This window comes from Bubalus bubalis, chromosome 18 (genome assembly GCF_019923935.1).
Source record: "Bubalus bubalis isolate 160015118507 breed Murrah chromosome 18, NDDB_SH_1, whole genome shotgun sequence".
Classification (NCBI taxonomy): domain Eukaryota; kingdom Metazoa; phylum Chordata; class Mammalia; order Artiodactyla; family Bovidae; genus Bubalus; species Bubalus bubalis.
Window position 1 is genome coordinate 59,588,327 of NC_059174.1, and position 17,342 is coordinate 59,605,668.

The 17,342-nt window shown below is 42.2% G+C and overlaps 2 protein-coding genes across 5 annotated transcripts in view; both read right to left on the reverse strand.

The window, feature by feature from the left end:
- Nucleotides 1–17,342, reverse strand: part of LOC123327520 (zinc finger protein 665) — a 392,317-nt gene that overhangs the window by 225,016 nt on the left and 149,959 nt on the right. The window lies entirely within an intron of this gene.
- Nucleotides 1–17,342, reverse strand: part of LOC112580424 (zinc finger protein 160-like) — a 60,386-nt gene that overhangs the window by 26,611 nt on the left and 16,433 nt on the right. The window contains exons 3-4 of one of the 4 annotated variants that reach the window (XM_045163331.1): nt 16,335–16,461; nt 6,175–9,656 (exon numbers count right to left, since the gene is read on the reverse strand). In XM_045163331.1, the coding sequence (XP_045019266.1) occupies nt 7,771–9,656; nt 16,335–16,461 (2,013 nt within the window). In that variant the 3' untranslated portion in view covers nt 6,175–7,770. Of the gene's footprint in view, nt 1–6,174; nt 9,657–15,614; nt 15,870–16,086; nt 16,165–16,334; nt 16,462–17,342 lie in introns of those variants that run through there. The other 3 variants (XM_045163332.1, XR_006640199.1, XM_045163333.1) reach the window with 3 other exon arrangements.

The following is a 17,342-nucleotide window of genomic DNA, read 5'->3' on the forward strand; positions in this document are numbered from 1 at the left end:
TTTACCCCTAAGTCAGAAGATCCCCAGGATTAGGAAATGGCAACCCACTCCAGTATTCTTGCCTGGGAAATCCCATGGACACAGCAGCCTGGCAGGCTACACTCCATGGGGTCTCAAAGAGTTGGAAATGTCTGAGCATAGAGACCATTTTATATTTTTCTTTGATTCTAGAGCTCATATCAGTAACCAGCATCACTGAAAATTATCTCCCAAAATGAACAGTCTCTCGTCAATTTATTACCCTGGTCATATAAACCAGAAAAGGACAGTAATACGCCTCCCTAACACTCGAGAAAGAACTCCAGCTCCACCACCAGTTGCAAAGATGAAATTCTAAGCTAGTTTCTGAACAAGTGTTTTGGTATATTTACAAAATTCTAATTGCATTAGAATAACTTTCCCCCTATAAATTACTATATATTTCGTGCACGATATATGTTACCTCAGGATTTTACACTGAAAGGAAATTAGACCACGGGCCTCTCAAGGTAACAACTGAATTTACTTGGTGAGGAAAGGCTGGGGGATTAGGAAGGTCCGAAGTGACCGGAGACCACAAATATGGAGTACAGGGGACCCTACGCGCGGAGCTTAACAAGACTAAAAAGCAAAAAGCAGTACCTCACTATTCCTGGGGCAACCGCACCTACCAAGACTCGGCTTCAGGAATTGCTCTAAACTCACGTTCTTCGAGTAGAGACACCAGCGACTCCCAAGCCGTAGGTTCCAGCGGAAAGGGACAATGAGGGGCGGAGCCTAGGACACACGCCTGCGTCTGGACGTGTGAGGGGCGGGGCCCGGTAAGCCCTGCCGAGCGTACACCTACCTGCTTGTTCCTCCGTTTGTTTGCAGAGCGGGTCCAAGCCAGGCCGAGCGGGGCCGGACGGTCCGAGCCAGGACGAGCCGGGACGAGCCAGGACGAGCCCTGCCGAGCGTACACCTACCTGCTTGTTCCTCCGTTTAGTTCCAGAGGTATCTTGTAAGGGTTAAGTAGTACTTGAGGATCTCTCACGTCTTGTGTTGCACCACTGATTCCTCATTCGTCTAAGTAAGTACAACACTTTTAATAAAACCTTAAAATTCTGTGGGATAATCACAATACAAGGAAGGGGTTTGGCATAACATTTGGAGTTCTGCATCTCCGACGACAGAGGTTGACATGGTTGGATGGCATCACCGACACAATGAGTTTGAGTAAACTCTGGGAGTTGGTGATGGACAGGGAGGCCTGGCTTGCTGCAGTGCATGGGGTCAGAAACAGTTGGACACAAGTGAACGACTCAACCAAACTGTACTTGAAGTCGTGCTGATGAGGCTGAAGCGATTCAGAGGTCTGGGAACTGTAACCTGGTCTGGTGGCCAGGTTGGTGTTGGGTGGGGCTTGATGTGGGATCCTGGTGGGTGGGGCTGGATGTAGGGTGCTAGCTGAACCCAGCAATATTCCTAGAATTAGAATTTAAGCAATTTAAGTAAACAAGAACTGGTTTGTGTACAGATCATGATCAAGAAGAGTCCGAAATGCAGTACTTGGATGCAATCTCAAAAACGACAGAATGATCTGTTTCCAAGGCAAACCATTCAACATGACAGTTCAGTTCTGTCGCTCAGTCGTGATCGACTCTTTGCGACCCCATGAATCGCAGCACGCCATGCCTCCTTATCCATCACAACTCCCTGAGTTCACTCAGACTCATGTCCATTGAGTCAGTGATACCATCGAGCCATCTCTTCCTCTGTCGTCCCCTTCTCCTCCTGCCTCCAATCCCTCCCAACATCAGAGTCTTTGCCAATGAGTCAACTCTTCGCATGAGGTGGCCAAAGTACTGAAGTTTCAGCTTAAGCATCATTCCTTCCAAAGAAATCCCAGGGCTGATCTCCTTCAGAATGGACTGGTTGGATCTCCTTGCAGTCCAAGGGACTCTCAAGAGTCTTCTCCAACACCACAGTTCAAAAGAATCAATTCCTCGGCGATCAGCTTTCTTCACAGTCCAACTCTCACATCCATACAGACCACTGGAAAAACCATAGCCTTGACTAGATGGACCTTTGTTGGCAAAGTAATGTCTCTGCTTTTCAATATGCTATCTAGCTTGGTCATAACTTTCCTTCCAAGGAGTAAGCCTCTTTTAATTTCATGGCTGCAGTCACCATCTACATGATTTTGGAGCCCAAAAAAATAAAGTGCGACACTGTTTCCACGGTTTCCCCATCTATTTCCAATGAAGTGATGGGACCAGATGCCATGATCTTCGTTTTCCGAATATTCCGCTTTAAGCCAACTTTTTCACTCTCGTCTTTCACCTTAATCAAAAGGCTTTTTAGCTCCTCTTTATTTTCTGCCATAAGGGTGGTGTCATCCGCATATCTGAGGTTATTGATATTTCTCCTGCCAATCTTGATTCCAGCTTGTGCTTCTTCCAGCCCAGGGTTTCTCATGATGTACTCTGCATAGAAGTTAAATAAGCAGGGTGACAATATGCAGACTTGATGTACTCCTTTTCCTATTTGGAAGCAGTCTGTTGTTCCATGTCCAGTTCTAACTGTTGCGTCCTGACCTCCATATAGGTTTCTCAAGAGACAGGTCAGGTGGTCTGGTATTCCCATCTCTTTCAGAATTCTCCACAGTTTATTGTGATCCACACAGTCAAAGGCTTTGGCATAGTCAATAAAGCAGAAATAGATGATTTTCTGGAACTCTCTTGCTTTTTCGATGATCCAGAGGATATTGGCAATTTGATCTCTGGTTCCTCTGCTTTTCTAAAACCAGCTTGTACATTTGGAAGTTCACAGTTCACGTATTGCTGAAGCCTGGCTTGGAGAATTTTGAGCATATGACCGTAATCCAAGCCTATGCCCCAACCAGTAATGCTGAAGAAGCTGAACAGTTTTATCAAGACCTACAAGACCTTTTAGAACTAACGCCCGAAAAAGATGTCCTTTTCATTATAGGGGACTGGAATGAAAAAGTAGGAAGTCAAGAAAAACCTGGGGTAACAGGCAAATTTGGCCTTGGGAGACGAAATGAAGCAGGGCAAAGGCTAATAGAGTTTTGCCAAGAGAACGCACTGGTCATAGCAAACACCCTCTTCCAACAACACAAGAGAAGTCTATACACACAGACATCACAAGATGGTCAACACCAAAATCAGATTGATTATATCCTTTGCAACCATAGATGGAGAAGCTCTACACAGTCAGCAAAAACAAGACCGGGAACTGACTGTGGCTCAGATCATGAACGCCTTATTGCCAAATTCAGACTGAAATTGAAGAAAGTAGGGAAAACCACTAGACCATTCAGGTATTACCTAAATCAAATCCCTTGTGATTATACAGTGAAAATGAAAAATACATTCAAGGCACTAGGTATGATAGAGTGCCTGATGAACTATGGACGGAGGTTTGCAACATTGTACAGGAGACAGGGATCAAGACCATTCCCATGGAAAAGAAATGCAAAAAGCAAAATGGCTGTCTGGGACGCCTTACAAATAGCTGTGAAAAGAAGAGAAGCGAAAAGCAAAGGAGAAAAGGAAAGATATAAGCATCTGAATGCCGAGTTCCAAAGAATATCAAGGAGAACTAAGAAAGCCTTCCTCAGCGATCAGTGCAAAGACATAGAGGAAAACAACAGAATGGGAAAGACTAGAGACCTCTTCAAAAAATTTAGAGATACCAAAGGAATATTTCATGCAAAGATGGGCTCGATAAAGGACAGAAATGGTATGAACCTAACAGAAGCAGAAGATATTAAGAAGAGGTGACAAGAATACACACAAGAACTGTACAAAAAAAGATCTTCATGACCAACATAATCACCATGGTGTGATCACTCACCTAGAGCCAGACATCCTGAAATATGAAGTCAAGGGGCCTTAGAAAGCATCACTATGAACAAAGCTAGTGGAGGTGATGGAATTCCAGTTGAGCTATTTCAAATCCTGAAAGATGATGCTGTGAAGGTGCTGCACTCAACATGCCAGCAAATTTGGAAAACTCAGCAGTGGCCTCAGGACTGGAAAAGGTCAGTTTTCATTCCAATCCCAAAGAAAGGCAATGCCAAAGAATGCTCAAACTACCGCACAATTGCACTCATCTCACACGCTAGTAAAGTAATGCTCAAAATTCTCCAAGCCAGGCTTCAACATCTGTGAACTTCCAGATGTTCAAGCTGGTTTTAGAAAAGGCAGAGGAACCAAAGATCAAATTGCCAACATCTGCTGGATCATCGAAAAAGCAAGAGAGTTCCAGAAAAACATCTATTATTGCTTTATTGACTATGCCAAAGCCTTTGACTGTGTGGATCACAATAAACTGTGGAAAATTCTGAAAGAGATGGGAATAGCAGTGCACCTGACCTGCCTCTTGAGAAACCTGTATGCAGGTCAGGAAGCAACAGTTAGAACTGGACATGGAACAGACTGGTTCCAAATAGGAAAAGGAGTATGCCAAGGCTGTATATTCTCATCCTGCTTATTTAACTTATATGCAGAGTACATTATGAGAAACCCTGGGCTGGAAGAAGCACAAGCTAGAATTAAGAATGTTAGGAGAAATATCAATAACCTCAGATATGCAGATGACACCACCCTTATGGCAGAAAGTGAAGAGGAACTAAAAAGCCTCTTGATGAAACTGAAAGAGGAGAGTGGGAAAAGTTGGCTTAAAGCTCAACATTCAGAAAATGAAGATCATGGCATCCGGTCCTATCACTTCATGGCAAAGAGATGTGGAAACAGTAGAAACAGTTGCTGACTTTACTTTTCTGGTCTCCAAAATCACTGCAGATGGTGACTGCAGCCATGAAATTAACAGATGCTTACTCCTTGGAGGGAAAGTTATGACCAACCTAGGTAGCATATTCAAAAGCAGAGACATTTCTTTGCCAACAAAGGTCCGTCTACTCAAGGCTATGGTTTTTCCACTAGTCACATATGGGTGTCAGAGTTGGACTGTGAAGAAAGCTAAGCACGGAAGAATTGATTCTTTTGAACTGTGGTGTTGGAGAAGACTCTTGAGAGTCCCTTGGACTGCAAGGAGATCCAACCAGTCCATTCTAAAGATCAGTCCTGGGTGTTCATTGGAAGGACTGATGCTAAAGCTGAAACTCCAGTACTTTGGCCACCTCATACCAAGAGGTGACTTATTGGAAAAAACCCTGATGCTGGGATGGATTGGGGGCAGGAGGAGAAGGGGACGACAGAGGATGAGATGGATGGATGGCATCACCGAGTCAATGGACATGAGTCTGAGTGAAGTCCGGGAGTTGGTGATGGACAGGGAGGCATGGCGTGCTGCAATTCATGGGGTCGCAAGGAGGCTGACACGAATGAGCGACAGAACTAACTGAACTGACAAGCTAGAATGTGAAGCACACAACTCTTAGAAAGGGCTACTTCATACTAACACTTCCAAGGAGAAAAATGCCTTGACATTCCACTTCTTCAAGGATCAAACTTATTAGTCATTGCAGTGGCCCAGCGAAAGTGCACCCTGAGGGAATGTAGGATGGAGAAAAGCAGGCACCATACTGTGCTTTGGACATTCTGGCCTTGGTATTTCAGGACGGGTCTTTTGGGTACACCCACCTCTTCAGCAAGTCTAGAGAAGTTTGCGGGAGTCTATCCTGGTTTCAGATCTCTCAGTTATTGGTTGATGACCCCAATTTTGTTTGCAGTGTATTAACATACATAGTGCACAGTTAAAAGATAATGAGTAGAGCTTTCATGGTGGTCCAGTGGTAAATTATCTACCTGCCAATGCATAGGACCCAGGTTTGATCCCTGGTCTGAGAGGATACCACATGCCTCAGAGCATCTAAGCCCGTGCAACACAAGTACTGAGCCTGTGCTCTAAAGCCTGTGTTCTGCAACAACAGTAACCCCAGTAATGAGAAGCCTGTACACAAGTAACTGGAAAGTCACTTCTGCTTGCTGCAACTAGAGAAAGCCCACGTACAGTAAAAAAAAAAAAAAAAAAAAAAAGCTCAGTACAGCCAAAAAAACAAAAAGACATTGAGTCCTCTGGACTGACCAAAAGAAGCATCAAAATGCCAGTCTCCAACCATATCCCAGCCAAGTTTATGTGGAGAATTCATAGCCTGATTGCTGTAAAAAGAGAAAGAAGTCAGCAAAATGAAGACTTAGCATAGCCAAAAATAAATTTTAAAGATTATTAAAGAAAGAAAAAAGCTTTTAATGAGAAATGCATACTTCTTTATAAAACTTTGTGTTCCACGCTTATGATGACAAAGCTTCAAATAGTTATATGAGAAAAAGTTGCTTACATCATAATATATAATACTTAAGCAAATACTTTAATGAAATGGAATGTCAGATTACTATATGATCACCTGACGGTAGTTAGGCAATTTACTTCTTGTTGAAAAATTGTAATATATTTTCTCTCATTTCTTTGTTGTTTGTTCCTGAAAGATCTGTCAGTTGTGGACAACAAAGCACATTGTAAAATATAAAGTCTTAAGAAGACACTAGAATTTTTTTCACCAAAATTATCAACTTGGCACTATCTGTAACTGTTTCTATGTGATTTATCTGACTGAACTCAAGTCCTAAAGGAACTGTCTTTCTTTACATTTACAGGGCACCCACTATGTTCCCTGTCATCGTCTACATGCATTTTAATGTTACAAAAGTCTCAAAATAACCTATTGACTTATGTATTTGTTAGTGTAAAGCAGGAAAGAAATGTAAACTAAACATTAAAACTGGGTCATAACATGTGGATAGAAAAAGCAATGCTAAGGAAAACCTATTAAAAAAAAAAAAAAAAGAAATAGGATGGCAGGATTTAAGAGATTAGCACTGAAACATATATATTAACATATGTAAAAGAGCCAGCGGGAGTTTGATGTACAAGCAAGTGCTCGCAGACAATCTGGAGGGATATGGTGGGGAGAGAGGTGGGTTCAGGCGGGAGGGCACATACGTATGCCTATGGCCTATTCATGTTGATATACAGCAAAAACCATCACACTATTGTAAAAAAAAGAAAAAAAAATTAACGGATGGTGAGTTAGGCTGATCAGATAATCAAAGCTTTCCCACACCTAACACATTGGTGTAGTATTCCTACAGTTTGAATTTTCTGAGGGTCAGAAAGTTGATATATTTTACTGTATTGTCTACATGTGTAAGTTTTCACTGCAGAATGGATTCTCAGATGATCTGCAATGTCATTTCTTGTCACTGAAGGGTTTGCCACATAAATAACACTTCCGTGGTTTCCCTTATGTATGAACTGCCTAATGGGCAGTTAATGCTGAACATGCACTAGAAACTCTGACATATTCATTTCACTTGTATGTTTTCAATACACTATGAATTCTCTGATGAATTATAAGGCCTAGACACTTGACTAAAGGCTTTGTCACACTCACAACATTTGCACTAATATGTTTCTCACAACTGTCACATTTCTAATATTTCTCTCTAGTATGAATTCTCCAATGGTTTCTAAGTCATTTCAAGTAAAGCACCAGCCATATACATCATATTTATATGGTTTCTCCTGTCTGAACTGCCTGATGATGAGTTATGGATGACTGTGCCTAAATGGTTTGTCACAATTTTTATATTTGTAAGGTTCTCTCCAGTATGAATTCTGATGAACTGCAAGGTTTGCATTCACACTGAAAGCCCTGCCACATATACCTCATTTATATGGTTTCTCTCCAGTATGAACTCTCTGATGAACAGCAAGGCTTGAACTTACAGTGAAAGCCTTGGCACATATACCATAATCACATGGTTACTCTCCAGTATGAACTCTCCGATGAACAGCAAGGGTTCCATTACGACTAAACGCCTTGCCACACACATCACATTTGTATGGTTTCTCTCCAGTATGAATTCTCTGATGAACAGCAAGGTTTCCAGTATGACTAAACGCCTTGCCACACACATCACATTTATATGGTTTCTCTCCAGTATGAACACTCCGATGAACACCAAGGTTTGAACTTACTCTGAAACACTTGCCACAGATATCACATTTATATGGTTTCTCTCCAGAATGAAGTCTCCGATGAACAGTAAGGTTTGCAGTATGACTAAATGCCTTGTCACATACATTGCATTTGTATGGCTTCTCTCCAGTATGAATTCTCTGATGAAGTTCAAGTCTTGTAGTGTGATTAAAGGCCTTGCCACATACATCACATTTATATGGTTTCTCTCCAGTATGAATTCTCTGATGAACTGCAAGGCCTGTAGCTTGACTAAAAGCCTTGCCACACACATCACATTGATACGGTTTCTCTCCAGTATGAACTCTCCGATGAACAGCAAGGTTTGAGCTTACTCTGAAAGCCTTGCCACATATATCACATTTATATGGTTTCTCTCCAGTATGAAGTCTCCGATGAACAGCAAGGTTTCCAGTATGACTAAATGCCTTGCCACACACATCACATTTATAAGATTTCTTTCTAGTATGAATTTTCTGATGAAGTTCAAGTTTTGCAGTCTGATTAAAAGCCTTGCCACATACATCACATTTATATGGTTTCTCTCCAGTATGAACTCTCTGATGAACAGCAAGGCTTGAACTTACACTGAAACCCTTGCCACATATATCACATTTATATGGTTTCTCTCCAGTATGAAGTCTCCGATGAACACTGAGGCTTGCAGTATGACTAAACGCCCTGTCACATACATTGCATTTGTATGGCTTCTCTCCAGTATGAGTTCTCCGATGAACTCCAAGTTGTGAGTTTTGAGTAAAGCATCGGCCACATACATCACATTTATATGGTTTCTCTCCAGTATGAAGTCTCCGATGAACAGTAAGGTTTGCACTACGACTAAACGCCTTGCCACATACATTGCATTTGTATGGCTTCTCTCCAGTATGAATTCTCTGATGAACTGCCAGGTTTGCAGTTTGACTAAAGGCCTTGCCACATACATCACATTTATATGGTTTCTCTCTCATATGGTATCTCCAATGAATTAAAAATTTTGCAGCTTGCTTAAAGACCTTGCCACACACATCACATTTATGTGGTTTTTCTCCAGTATGAATTCTCCAATGAATTGCAAGTTTTCTAGTTTGATTAAAAGCCTTGCCACACATGTCACATTTATATGGTTTTCCTCCTGTATGGATTCTTTGATGTTTAGTGAGTTCTGAGTCCTGAAGAAAGGTTATGTCACACTCATTACATTTGTAAGGTCCTTTATTTTGTGTTTCATGGTCTCGTAACAGTTCTGAAGGATGCATAACAGCATTCTCATCTTTACGAGTTCTCTGAGATGATAAACCTGAGGCACTGACGTCTGTCACAACTTGACTACATTCAAAAATTATCCCTTCAGATTGCATCATCTGCAATCCATCCTGAAAGCTTGACCCGTGCCTTTCAAAAGTTCCATTTTCTGCATCACTTCTACTATGATGATCTCTTCCATCAGTGAGGTTTTTGTTATGGGATGTAGACAATCCTTTGTCATTTCTTTCATCATCTGTCTGCAGACAATCAAGGTTATCTATATTTTCCTGGATCTTCCTGAGGTGAAAATCTTTGCTTTCAAGGCTTTCAGCTCTTTCAAACATCACTCTTTGAAAAATTTCCCCTTTACCACTGTCTGCTTTTGCCTGTAATTTCTTGATCATATCTATCTGAGACATATCTACAAGACATAAAGAACCACAGACATTCTATTAGTTACAATTCATAAATAATTTGTCAAACACATGACTTTCATACCAAAAGTCATATCCATCCTAACAGAATTACGCATCTTCGCAAAGATGATCTTAAAACTATAGACCACTAAAGGAATAGAACTCTTTAAAAAAGAATGATCATATTTAATTCAAATTAATTTTAGGGTAGTGTAGTTTCAAACAGAATCAGAAAACATTCATTTATGCAAACTCATGTCATTCTCAAAAAAAACATATTGTCCCACCATGACCTCAAAAATCATCCTACTTTGTACTAAACACACTGCTGTCTCATAATTGAGGAGAAACTAATGGTATATTGTACACACTTTATGCATGTTTATACATATTTAAAGGACTAGAGAGGTGACTCAGTGGTAAACAAGCTGCCTGCCAATGCAGAAGACACAGCACAGGGGGATACAATCCCTGGGTTGGAAAGATGCCCTGGAACAGGAAATCCCAACCGAGTGCACTATTCTTGCCTTAAAAAAATTCCATGGATAGGAAAGCTTGGTGGCCTACAGTCCATGAGATCACAAAGAGTCAGACAGGACTGAGCAACTGAGCAAACAAGCATCAATCAGGCAACACACTGGAATAGTAAATAATGCAAAAGAAGCATTCTAATGAATAATGCAAAAAATAAATAGCAGTTAGTAACTGTTCAAAAAATACTACATTGAGAAAATAAAGAATTCTGCAAACTATATATATATATATATATATATGGTTTTTTTTTTTTTTTTTTTTTTTTTTGCTGGACCATGTGGCTTCTGAGAACTTGGTTCCCTGACCATGGATTAAATCCAAGCTAGCTGCAGTGAAACTACTGCATCCTATCCACTGGACTGTCAGGGAATTCCCTAAAATAATTTAAAAAATAAAAAAATAAACACTTTTCCAAATACCTCTTAGAAATCTATCAGTAGATAGACATATAGGCATTTTATGACATTAACAAGTGGTTCGTGTCAGTTATATTGTAAGTGAAAAATTCTCTACTTACACAATAATCATTCAATACATCAACTCCCTATCTACACAGTAATCTAAACTCACCCAGTTCATTGGCTCCAAGATATATGTAAAGGAACAAGCTTTGGGGCTTCCAAGCTTTGGGGCTTCCCTTGTGGCTCAGAGGTAAAGTATCCGCCTGCTAGTGCAGGGCACACAGGTTTGATCCCTGATCTGGGAAATTCCCACATGCCTGAGAACAGCTAAGCCTGTAGGGCACACATGATGATTCTGTGCTCTAGAGCTGGGGAGTCACAACTACTGAGCAAACACAGAGACCAGGCATTGCAACAAGAGAATCCACTAGAATGACAAGTTCATGCACCGTAACTACAGGGTAGCCCTTGCTCACTGCAAGTCGAGAAAATCCCCTGAAGCAACAAAGACCTGAAGCAACAAAGACAAAAATAAATAAATTTTATTTTATTTATTTATTTTTTTAGTGCCACCTAACAGCACTAATTGGTGAAGGTGATGGCACCCCACTCCAGTGCTCTTGCCTGGAAAATCCCATGGACGGAGGAGCCCAGTAGGCTGCAGTCCATGAGGTCGCTCAGAGTTGGACAGGACTGAGCGACTTCACTTTCACTTTTCACCTTCATGCACTGGAGAAGGAAATGGCAACCCACTCCAGTATTCTTGCCTGGAGAATCCCAGGGACAGGGGAGCCTGGTGGGCTGCCGTCTATGGGGTCACACAGAGTCAGACACGACTGAAGTGACTTAGCACCAGTAGCAGCAACAGCACTAATTACCACAGGAGGGGGACAAGGGGAAGTAAATACCTTTGAAATACCTCATCACATACTACCCAAAGTCAAGCAACAAAATTGACAGCAGTCAAATGATAGATTGTTGCAGAACATATAAAGACCTTGCCTTTTGGGATCTCTTTTCTTGGAGTCCACTTTCCATGAAACCTCTCTCTTTAAAAAAAAAAAAAATCACTTTGTTCATTTAGAAACAGCCATCTGTAAGTCAGAAGTACTTTCCATTTTCCTTAATAAAATGTAATTTTGAGGTAGGAGTTGGAAGGGCTGCAGGTTGGACATCTACAATCAGCTACCCTCCTCTTTGCATGCCTTGAGATAAGAGACAGGTCGGCTCCAGTTGAGGAACTTACAGCCAACAAAAACAGGGTAATCAGCCAGTTTGTCTCTTAATTCAAGGGAATAATCATAGCAAGGACAAAGAAAGGAAAACACCCTGTCTGATACAGGAGACAATACAGAAGTGCAGAAAGGTGCCTTGGAGTTAAAAGTCAGAGGATCATTCCAGGCCATAATGAGTTTTGCTCCTCTGAGAAGCCTTTACTTCAAGATCCAGGGTGTGCCTGTGTACCCAAGGGGAGGGTCCTGAGACAAATTAACCAGGGGGGACAAAGCAAGGTGATTGCCCACATTTCTCATAACTTTCTTACTAAAAACACACGTCTTACTTTCCTTAAGCAACCATGAGCTATCAGATATATTAGCATTTTGTAGCCTGGTGAACATAAATACCAGTGATAATGTCTAAGAATACTTGCTTTCTTATAGAGAATGTCTCAGGGTGGCACCAAACTTATTCATTAATAGTCCAAAATCTCTTTAGTTTGTCTGTAAGAGGAAATGAGTTTTCAGTAATCTGTGTTTCAGAATCTTATTTTATTTGGAAATGACCTAGATAATCAATGGACTTTCATTACTTAGTTTAGCACAACCCTAGGAGTTCAGGTTGGAGAAGACAATGGCACCCCACTCCAGTACTCTTGCCTGGAAAATCCCATGGACAGAGGAGCCCGGTAGGCTGCAGTCCATGAGGTCGCTAGGAGTCGGACACAACTGAGCGACTTCACTTTGACTTTTCACTTTCATGCACTGGAGAAGGAAATGGCAACCCACTCCAGTATTCTTGCCTGGAGAATCTCAGGGACGGGGGAGCCTGGTGGGCTGCCGTATGTGGGGTCACACAGAGTAAGACACGACTGAAGTGACTTAGCTGAAGCAGCAGGAGTTCAGGTTATTCAAATCTGGAGAGACTATTTTAGACAGACATTTCTAAAGTATAATCATTCTTAATGCTGCTGCTGCTAAGTCGCTTCAGTCGTGTCCAACTCTGTGCAACCCCATAGATGGCGGCCCACCAGGCTCCCCCGTCCCTGGGATTCTCCAGGCAAGAACACTAGAGTGGGTTGCCATTTCCTTCTCCAATGCATGAAAGGGAAAAGTGAAAGTGAAGTCACTCAGTCGTGTCGGACTCTGAGCAACCTCATGGAATGCAGCCTACCGGGCTCCTCCGTCCATGGGATTTTCCAGGCAAGAGTACTGGAGTGGGGTGCCATTGCCTTCTCTTAGAGTTTATTTAAAAGCTCCAATTGCATTTACATTCTTTCCTTAAAACTTTCTTCACCTGAGTTACTTTAACTGTTGACAAACTTGCTTAACATTAAACCTAGGTACAACAAAAGTATTAGACAATGTTGAAGACTCAAGACATGTCTTAATTAGATTAGCAAACAAACATTAATACTAGATATTTAATATTGAATATTTCCCAATTCACGTGAACTGAAATTCATTTAGGTTAATTTCTCTTGTAATTATTTGGTTTGGATGTGCTTACTTTTTTTTTTTTTTTTTACACACAATTGAATTAGAGCTCATTTACAAATTAACCTTAGCAATATTATCCAAAAACAAAGACACACACTGAGACAAACATAAATGCAGATTGACAGACATGAGAGCTCTCATACTTTCCTGCTTGAGATTTAAATTCTCTTTCACCCTTTCCTTCCCACCCCCCTGCACCATGGTTTAAAATTCTAATTTGCCCAAGACTGAAATCTCTGGAAAAATGGGTTACATATTTCAAGGACATGGCAAAGGTGGCACGCTATGCAAGTTCACTTCAGTCCTGTCCAACCCCCTGCAACCCCGTGAACTCTAGCCCACCAGGCTCCTCTGTCCATGATGGGACTCTCCAGGCAAGAATACTGGAGTGGGTTGCCATTCAGTCTTCAGGGGATCTTCCCTACCCAGGGATCAAATCCACGTCTCCTGTGTCTCTCCCAGGGGCTGGCAGGTTCTTTACCACTAGAGTAATCTGGGAAGCCCTGGCAAAGGTTAACCTTAAGATTTTTTTTGGCATGCCTTTTTAACAAGCTTGCTATTTTTAATTCCACATGTAAAAAGAACCGGTTTTGCACTTTCAAAGGAAAAAAAAATTCATCTTAACCAGTTTTCTCCAGAGTTTAAACAACATCATGGCCATCCTATATCAAACAAGTTATCTTTCCTTTCTATAGTGGCAGCTTTATGGCTACAACACAGATTGAACAGTGCTCAAATTGACTGTGATAACAGGGACAGAAGGACTGATAAAAATCTTGGAATGTCTCTCCAGGGAGATGGGGGTCTTTGATCACAAGAATCTAAAGGGGTTAACAAACTTGCTAGGGTGGGGGAACCTGGGCTCCCGCTCCCCCCTCAGAGACAGGGGCAGTTAGAAGGGGACCAGCTGATGGAGAGGGAGGCAGAGGGGTTGGGAGGGGTGTAAAGCCACAACAGGACAAAGAATGGAGAGAAAAAGGGCAGTGGGGGACACTATTGGAGCTGCGGGCTGGCTAAAGAGAGTCGACTTAAAAAGTGAAGATCTGATCAGCCAAAATATAATGTGACATTGTAATATAGATAATCATCCTCACAAATCGCATACTTCTTTTTTGCAGTTTTAAGTTACCTTTATTTACCTCACAGTAGGCAGAGAGAATTGGAGAAGGCAATGGCAACCCACTCCAGTGTTCTTGGCTGTAGAATCCCAGGGACGGGGGAGCCTGGTGGGCTGCCGTCTATGGCTTTGCACAGAGTCAGATACGACTGAAGCAACTTAGCAGCAGCAGGCAGAGAGAAGGATCCAACTTGGATGGTGCTAAGCCTGGGCCTTGGATGGTGCTAAGCCTGGGCCTTGGTTGGCAAGGGCCCCTGCAAAGGCTGAACAATCTCAAGATTTGTCCTCTATCTTATCTATGGTGCTGCAAGACTTGAACTCACAGGAGACAGTCAGGACATTCACACTCAGGGCAGTTTCCATGCAGGCTAGAAGCTAGGTCAGAGGAATGCACTGCTTTGTCTTGAAGCCTAAACAAGACTATTTATTTAATTTCCCTAACACCCTGGTGGCTCCATGGTAAGAATCTGCTTAGTAATGCAGGAGACATGGGTTTGATTCTTGTTCTGGGAAGATCTCACATGTCACGGAGACTAAGTTGATGAGCCACAGATACTGAGCTTGTGTGGTCAAACTACTCAAGCCCGTGTGCCTAGGGCCTGTGCTTCACAACAAAAGAAGCCACTACAATGAGTAACTGTGCTTCCCGCTCTAGAGAGTAGCCCTCTCTCGTCTCAAATAGACAAAAGACCACATAGCAAAAAAGAACCAGTACAGGCAAAAAAAAAAAAAAAATCTTGCCTTCATCTCTGTGGGTGCTACAGCACCAGTGGAGGGTGCTGTACATTTCACATGTCGAAGAACAGAGCTGTAAGTTAGGGAGAAGAAAAATCTCCTGTGAGAGTTCACAAACATTAAACATCTGTTTTCTCACAGAACTCTCCCACTTGGAGAGTTTCCCAAACAACATGAATGGTGTGGCTTCCTCTCTGTCCTTGTGACAGTTGACCTGTGAGCACACTGTGGATACTTTCCCACTCATCTGGATGTCTGCTATTAGCACTTCATTCTCCACAATCCAGGGGTCTTCTTCCTTCTGCCACAAGAATGGAGATAATGTTCAGATCAGAAACAGAACTTCCTACTTGGAAGTAATGCCATATACTGTGGCTTCTTCCAGAATCCAACCTCTTTTTTTTTTTTTTTAATCAATGTATCTGTTATTTTTAATACATTGGTGTATTCATTTCTTTTGGCTCGGGTGAGTGATCGCTGCTGCTTGGTCTTTTCCCCAAGTTCAGCAAGTAGGGGCTACGCTCCAGTTGCAGTGCTCGTGCTCCTCACTTGCTGCGGCTTCTCCTGGGTGCATGGGCTTCAGTAGTTGTCCCACGTGGGCTCAGTAGTTGCAGCTTCCAGGCTCTAGAGTGCTGGCTCGTAGTTGAGGCACAGAGGCGTAGCTGCTCTGTGACGTGTGGGATCTTCCCAGACCAAGGATCGAACCCGTGTCTCCTGCATAGGCAGGTGTAGAATGCAGTTCTTTTGTCAGCCAAGGAGTGAGGACATTATAAACCGACAGAAAAATACTTCTCTAATGAATTTACTATCTGCCTCCTTCTGAATGCACAGGAAATAGTATAATATACAGTACAACATGCAGCAGGTATCTAGTTCCTATCTAAGAACTACTGAACCAAGAACACAGGGCTAGAAAACAGGCAACTGGATATTTCAAAGTTTGAAATCAGCTTTATAAACACTCAAGCTGTGGAGAAACTCCTTGTGCATCACACAGTGGGCTGGTCACCTGAAGGCAAGACAAGTTTAAACTCCTGATGCCAATCAGGAAGCTTTACATGTGTGAGTCAACAAGGTTTTAAGCTTAGTCAAGAAAAACGGGAGATCTCAAAAGGTACAGAGGGAACATGCAGAGGTACCCCAGGGCAGATCCCCACTTCAGAAGGAAGTGATCCTCACCCACAGACAGCAGGTTCCCGAGGGTCTCCACCATCACGTCCTTGTACAAGGTCCTCTGTGCAGGGTCCATGCATTCCCACTCCTCAGGAGTGAAATCTATGAACACATCCTTGAAGGTCAACTGTGCCTGAAATGAAAACACATTTCACCAATGGGCCCTGAGGAAGATTCTTAGTTTCACACAAAACGAGAAGAGGTGAGAGGGGTAAAGCTCAATTCAGATGAAGTAATACTCTGATAGATACTTTAAAAGCTGCTTGAAGCAAACTGTTGGTCTGCAATCTAATTTATAATTTCCTCTTTTTCCTAAGATTATGATATCCTGCAATCAACATGAATTTGTCATGTATGTGGACAATACATGAAAAATACAGAAATTAAAACCAAGACTGGGTTGTCTATGCAGAAGTGTTAACATTCAACACACTGAGTGGCATTCACTACCTAGATGAGTTACAGCAAGACTGGTGTCTTCAGAGATGACAAAGTCCACTGTGACTTTATTTATTTTTTAATTAATTAATTAAGTTTACTTTAGCTTCCCTGGTGGATCAGATGGTAAAGCATCTGTCTGCAATGCAGGAGACCCGGCTTTGATCCCTGGGTTGGGAAAGTCCGCTGGAGAAGGAAATGGCAGCCCACTCCAGTATTCTTGCTTGGAAAATCCCATGGACAGGTGGAGCCTGCTAGGCTACCGTCCGTGGGGTCACAAAAAGTCGGACAAGACTGAGTGGCATTCACTATCTAGATGAGTTACAGCAAGACTGGTGTCTTCAGAGATGACAGTGACTTTATTTATTTTTTAATTAATTAATTTTACTTTACAATATTGTATTGGTTTTGCATACATTGACTTGAATCCGGCATGAGCGTATATGTGTTCCCCATCCTGAACCCCACTCCCACCTCCCTCCCCATCCCATCCCTCTGAGTCATCCCAGTGCACCACCCCCGAGCACCCTGTATCATGCATCAAACCTGAACTAGTGATCTGTCTCACATATGATA